This window comes from Alexandromys fortis, unplaced genomic scaffold, assembly GCF_014885135.2.
Source record: "Alexandromys fortis isolate MF-2015 unplaced genomic scaffold, M_Fortis_MF-2015_v1.1 scaffold_28, whole genome shotgun sequence".
In the NCBI taxonomy this organism is placed as follows: Eukaryota; Metazoa; Chordata; class Mammalia; order Rodentia; family Cricetidae; genus Alexandromys; species Alexandromys fortis.
This window is the reverse complement of record NW_026067901.1, coordinates 3,563,458-3,570,686: the sequence shown is the minus strand read 5'-3', so window position 1 is coordinate 3,570,686 and position 7,229 is coordinate 3,563,458. Positions and strand designations below refer to the sequence as shown.

Below are 7,229 nucleotides of genomic sequence, written 5' to 3'. Positions count from 1 at the left end.
ATATGTAAAATAAGGACTGAGTCGGGTTATATTCAAAGAAAAAGAAGCTATGAATTTGAAAGAGAACAAGGGGTAGGTTCATGGGGAGAGGTTTGAGGGAGGAATGGGATGGGGGAATTGATGTGATTATATTTTAATTTCAAAAAGTAAAACAATGTGAAAATAAACAAGTGTTCCTAGCAACATTTGATGAAAATGACAGAAAGTAGAATTGAAGTGATGCAAGTGAGGAGAGGAACCACTGGAGCTGATAATTATGTATGGGATCTTTCCATTTGAATGAATGCCAGAAACCAGAGAGGGTAGAATTGATGAGCCGGTATGTCATGCTGGCACTGGGTACAGTCTGCAAGGAAGACAATCCAGATAATTGCTTAATTGCAGACTCCTTAAAGAGAGAAGCCAGCGCTCCCCAAAGTCCACAGTGGAGAGTAAATATCTTTTATTTCAATCATTGATTAAACAAGAACCCAAGAATGTTGCTCTGACGGCTCGCCTCTATGAGGTTGGACCTTTATTGCCATAGGACTTAGCTTTAACTGTTTCCTTTCAGGACCCTGTCAGGCTCTTGTGTTTTACTCTTCCAGGTTAAGCTCTGGAGTAATTTCATAGCACTATACTCATAATGAAAAGGCGAAGCATGTGTCTTCTAGCTATAAACATAATACAGGAAAGCCGTAGCTCAAATGCTTCCCCTGAGAGACAGTGCCTTGTTATAACACAGAATCCCGGCTCGGCCTGAGCCTTCTTATATCACTGCTGTCTTACTCTGTATGACCTATAAAGCCTTTGTTGTGGCTAGTGTGGCTTAGCTTATGTCCTGTGATTCAGGATTCAGTTTTGTATCTGCAAATTGAGATTGATGATAACAGGGTTGATATGGGAGGTGTAAGTTTATGTAAGGCACTGCCACCCACACCCTGTGTTCTATAAGCCATGTGTATTGGGAGCAGACACGTGGTGTCTTTGTGCCAGGTTCACATAAAAATAGTTTTTTTTAGGTTGGTCTTATTATGATATATATACACATATACATATACCAAACTAATAGTTCAGAATGATTTGTCCACATGGTCAAGTCTGTTTTCCGAGAAGGGATGAGAAGAGGCCACTTGCAGCACGCTTGCATCTGTAAACATGTATGTATGTATTAACTCTAAGGGTCTGACTCAGTGATTGACAGGTGTACCTGTGTATCTCCCATTCAGCATTAGAGATGGCATAACTAATTAACGCGTTTTGTTTTCCATTTCCTTTGCTTTTTGCTTTACTCTTGAGACTTATTTTTAGATCCCTTTCTTTGAGCTGTAGGCATGCATATTTAATGATTGCCATTTTTATTCCTTTTGTACTATTAAAAATTAAATATCATGCAGCATACCTCCCTTAATTTCCCTTTGGAGCAATAAAGCGTTACCCGTAACTATTTCTTGAGATCTGCAGCAACACCTTTTGACAAAACAGAAGTGCACAACGAAGCTGGGAAAACACTCACAAAGCAAAGCATTCTTGACGCTAGTGCATATTAGAACACTGCGCCAGCGGATGGTCCCATCAGCAGCACCCATGGGACACTTTCTCCACATTCTCACAAGCCTTTATCTCTTGTCTTTCTGACGCTGGTCATGCTCTCAGGTGTGAAGCAGTTTCTCACTGTGGTTCTCACTTGCTTTGCCCTTATGGTTAGCGGTATAGAGATTTTCTTCTTTTTATGTATTCTTCTCTTATACAATACACCCCAATCATAGTTTCCCCTTTCTCCACTCCTTCAGTCACCCTCCGCCACCTTTTCTCTTTCCTAGATCCATTGCTTCTCCATTTATTTCCATGCAGAAAAGAGTAGGTCTCCCAGGATGTCAACCAAACATGGCAGAACAAGATGCCGTAAGACTAGGCACACACCCTCATATCAAGGCTGGACTGTACCCGCCTTTGTGTGCCCTCTTTTAAGAGCTGTCTATTCGGGTCCTTTCCCCCTGGTGTCATTTGATTTTTGTGCTATGAGTTACTTACATTCTGTGTATTGATCTTTGCAGTTAGTTTCCAGACATAATCTCCCATTTCATTGGTTGCCATTCTATTCCATTTGTTTCCTCTGCTGTGCATTTAATTTCCCAGTTTGATGTCACCATGTTTGTTCTGTTTTTCTCCCTATGTTGTTGGTGTCCGATCTACAAAACAGCTTCCCAAACCAATATTGAAGAGGATTTTCTGTTTTCTCCTAGACTTTTTATGGGTTCTGGCCATATATTTAAGCTTCTAATGTTCTTGAGTTAGTTTTTGTATCTGATGTAAAAATGGATTCGATTTCATTCTTTGCACATGACCATCCATTTCTTTGTGTGTGTTTATTGAGGAGACTCCTTTGGCCCTATTGTATATTCCCAGTAACCTCAAAACTTAGTTAACAACTATGTGTGCACTTACTTCTAGTCTTTCCAAATTTTTAAGAGTGTCTCTGTGTGTGTTTATATCAGAAAACACAGTGTTTCCAGACTTATTTTTCAAAAGTCCTCTGACTCTTCAGAATCTCTAATGGTATCGTGTGAATTTAGAGTTGTTTTTCATTTTACTGAAAAAATTCCATCAGACTCTTTATGGAGATTACATTGAATAAATAGAAACATTTGGTGGTAAACAGATATTTTAACTATTCGCCTATATGCTCCATAGATACAAAATATCTTTCCATTTATTTGTATCTTCTATTTTTTCGGTGTAAAAATATTTTATTTCTTTAGTCAAATCTATTTCTAGGTATTTTTGTTCTGTTTGAGATAGAATTATTTTCCCAATTACTGATTTTCTGCTGGTAGTGTATAGACAGACGGCTGTTTTTATGTTGATTTTTCTATTGTCTCACTTCACTTACACTTTTAATTCAAAATGGTTTATAATGAAAGAGCAGTTAGCTTCCCTTGCCTTTTACTTATTTTTCTTGACTGTTTTTTGGCCATACTTCTAGTATTGTTGAATAGAAGTCATGAGAATATGCTCCCTTGTCTTGTTCCTATGTAGGAAAACTTAAGTGTTCTCCATTTAGTATAAAGTAGGCTATGAGCCTGTCATATATCAGCTAATTCTGTTGATATTAATTCTTTCTACAATGATACCCATCAAGACTTCTCTGTCAATTATTGGTTGCCTATGCATTTCTGTGTGCCATACATCCTAGATATATGGTAAGCTCACACAAGGATAGATTTCACAGCATGTGGCCTCATAGTTAAGTATTACATGCCTCTTTACCTAATCTGTGTTAAAAGGTTTTCCACACCTACTGAGTGATTGTCATTATAATCCTTTATTCTTTAAAGTTATTGTATTATATCGATTGGTTTGTCCATGTTGACCTCTTCTTGCATCCAATGAATAACATTCACTTTTTGTAATCTGCAAGTCTTCTACTTGCTGCCAATTTACTAAGAATAATTCCCTTGCATTTATTGGAATTATTTTTGTGGCATTTTTTTTTGTCTAACCTTGATATCTGGCAATCCTATTATAAATCGAACTGGGAAGTTTTCCTTCTCCTGAGTTGACTACAATCCCTCTTAATAACTTGGTATCATTGGCTTGTGTAGACATCTGCTGCAGAGTTGACTGCATTAGGTTTCTGGCTCCTCATTCATCTTTCAGACTACCTTCTGATTCACTCTTGGTGGACAGCACGTTTCTAGAAACGTTTTCTGTTCCTTTTGGTTGTCCTATTCATTGCCTTGCTTGTAATATTCTCTTATAATCATATATTATGTTTTATTTTCTAATATAAAGTTTTGTTGATTTCCATCATTTTTATCACCAAAGGTTTGCCAGTTTTATCTTTTCTTTATCTTGCTGGTACCCTGTATTATTTCTATTTTATATATTTATGTTAATTTTATACATTTAGTTTATACATCATTTGTTTTATTTCTGATGTCCTTTATCATGCCAAGTTTAGTATTCATTGTTTTTAGAGTTCCTTGATGTACAGAGTTAAGCTTCTTGGTGGAAATCTCTTTTGTTTTAATATGGGAGGTTATGTTATAGACTTATTCTTCTAGCTCCCACCTTATCCCATATGCTTTGGTATGTTTGTTTCTATTTTCATCTGTCCTTAGATCCTTTTTTATTCTGTTTTTTTTTTTCATTTTTTCGGCAGTTGGTATTTTGAAGCATGTTGTTAAATTTCCATGTTTGTAAATTTCCCAGACTTCTTCCTTCCTTCCTTCCTTCCTTCCTTCCTTCCTTCCTTCCTTCCTTCCTTCCTTCCTTCCTTCCTTTCTTTTTGAGCTCAGAAATGGTATTTGCTGTGATATCATCCCAGGAGCAGCCCTTTAGGATCCTTAAAATAACCAGGTGAAGTGTTGAATTACTCCATGAGTGCTTATTTGAAACACCCTACATATGATACCAAAAGTCCCTCATGATAAATTTTTACTTCTACTTAATATAGCAAAAGGAAATTTACGATTTACCTTTACCAGGCTATTTTTCAAATTTTTAGAGATATAATTATGTCTTTTCTATTTGTGGGTAGAAAAATTTCTCGGGAATATTTTATATTCATTATATCAAAGTACGACTTGCCTCCAATAGAGCTCATGAGAAGGGAATAAGCATCTTCTGAGAAAGATAATGTGCAGATTTTACACACTTTGCAATGGAAAGAGACTTCTATTCACTTGAGATGTCAATTACTAAAAGTTGTTACGTATATATGAAGCACCTTCCCTGGAGGCGGAGAAATCTTCACAGAATAGGGAGTAGAAAGATCGTAAGAGCCAGTGTGGTAGCTAACATCCAGGAAACACTGTTTTCTGGACACACAAGGGCACTTACAGATGTTCACTCAAAAATATTGTGACAGCATGCACATTCCAGTATAATCTCAAGCCAGACAAAGTCCCAGCATGGAGGAGTGGGGTGAGTGGTGATGGAATCCCACCCCTAGCTGAGGAGTTAGGACAGTTGTAGCTGCTGAGAAAGGGACGGTCAGTTTTCATTAATTATATGACTCCCAAGAGCAGGCCCTACTCCCAAGAGTAGCTAGGCTACATGAAATGTTTTGGTGGTTTTTTAAAAATAAATAAATTGAAGAAGAAAACTGGAAGAGCAGTAGGAAGGAAAGAAAGAGGAGAAAGAGGAGATTTGAGGAAGAGACTTTGATTAAAATATATTGTATGAAATTCTCAAGGAATTAATAAAATATTAACTTAAAATTTGTTAGTGAGCAAAATGCCAACATGAGTAAATATTCTGTGGTTTTATTCCATATCCATGTCTTTCTTGTTTCCCTTCCCCTGCTTCCCTTTCTCCTTCCCTTCCTCGCTCCGTCCCTTCCTTCCATCCTTCCTTCCCTCCATCCTTCCTCATTCTTTTTTTTTTCTTATACTTACTCATTTATATCTGATTAAATTTGTTTCAAAACAATTGTGCCTTCTTTTATAAAGTCTCAAATGATATCCAAATGACAACATAGCAGATGCCCAACCTTAGTCCGGGCCATTTTCTTTTAGACTAAGTCTCACCATGCACATCCCAAGACTGCTTTCAATGTTAATATTCAAAACATCTTGTTTATTGCAGGACTGTTCTCTTTACCCTGACTTCCGTGGTGGTACTTGTCATCACAACTGACTGGATCAGCTGGGACAAACTGAACCGCGGATTTCTGCCCAGTGATGAGGTTTCCAGAGCGTTCCTTGCTTCTTTCATCTTGGTCTTTGACCTCCTTATCGTGATGCAGGTAAGTGTCTATATTTCCCTGTGCTCTCTGAAGTTGGTCTGTGCTTTATTCTCTGTGTAAGCATGGACTCTCCACGTCTAGAGAAGAGTTCACTTTACAATTGTGATTAATGCGTTTCCTCTAATTGTTCCATCAGCCATTTCACATGGCTGAAAATGTAACTGGGTGTTGGGGGTGCAGGAATTCATTTTATGAATATTGTTAGGCTGAGCCTGGTAATAATGCAACATTATTATTATTATCAGTTGGGGAAGATGCAGGGAGCAAAATAAGACAAAAACGGAGCCCCCCAAACTGCCGTTTTGTGAACAGAGTACTCCAAGATGAAAATGACAGGAAACGGGCAAAGCACAGAAGCGCAATTGTGAAAGCAATGCAGGGGTTGTAGCTGTCAGATTGGGAGTGGTGTGAAAGTGTTTTTCTGGTTATGGAGATGATCCGTTTTCAGTATTCGCCAGAGACTCTTTCATTTCATGTAAACAGTATTTCCACCCTGCTTAGCAATAGATATTTTTGTAAAACTTCATCAAGCTAGTGAGTGTTACTGGTGATAGCAGCTGGGGTGAGCGCTTGGGATGTAGGAGTGTTCTTTTGAAAGAGACATTTGCTATTTCTTGATGCTTTATCTTGCTCATTAAATGTCTATCCATTTGCTAGACATTTTCTTATTGCTTTCATAAGGCGCTTTTGTTTCCCCTCCTGAGGCACTATAAGTCATGAGAACAATGGCTGCCATTGCCAAAGGGAAAGGAGACTCCATTGTGTTCTGAATTTATGTGAGATTTTGCAGGATAGCAGATTGGATTTTTGTTTCTAGAGGCAAAGAGGGGCCTTTATGAGAGCGATTCTGTGCTGTTGAAAGGCTGAACAATAGTGTTTTGTTTTGTTACATATCCTGGGCATTGGCTTCAGTGGCATTTACAGTATATCACTGTTTCTAATGGGCTGTATTTTAAAATACATTATAGTTTAGAACAATCTTAAGTCATAAGCTTGAAAACTTTTATCTATTCTAGAAACCGATGTTTCTTTTTTTTTTTTTCATTTTCTGTAAGATACTTTAGCATCGTGGAGAAATCCTTGGGCATGAGGTCAGGCATCATTGGCGGGGTCCTGGTCTGCCTCTCATTTGTTGTAGGACTTCTTCAACAGAGCTCCAACTTGAGTTTGTAGTAATTACACAACAGTACATCACACTTGTATCCAGTCATTGCAACTTATTTTGTTTCCCAACTAACATTCTTTATAATGTTAAGGTCTCACTCTGGTTAAATGGCCCACTGGTTCCTCTCTGACCCTATTTTAGAGAGTCAAAGATAGTAGCGGCCAAATAAATAATTTATCTCCTTTGATTTGTTCAGATTTATGTGCTAGAGAATACTCCTTAATCAACTGATATCTCAACACCTCCCTTATTCCCTGATTATGCAAATTTTAAGTATTCTTCAAAATAAGTCTACTAAAGTCAAAGACTTAAAGTGGAAAAATACAATATTAG

At 37.6% G+C, this 7,229-nt stretch overlaps 1 protein-coding gene across 1 annotated transcript in view; it reads left to right on the top strand.

The window, feature by feature from the left end:
• Nucleotides 1-7,229, top strand: part of Tmem117 (transmembrane protein 117) — a 437,541-nt gene that overhangs the window by 349,581 nt on the left and 80,731 nt on the right. Inside the window, exon 6 of the mRNA XM_050130964.1 lies at nt 5,572-5,731. Coding sequence (XP_049986921.1) covers nt 5,572-5,731 — 160 coding nt within the window. The remainder of the gene's footprint in view (nt 1-5,571; nt 5,732-7,229) is intronic.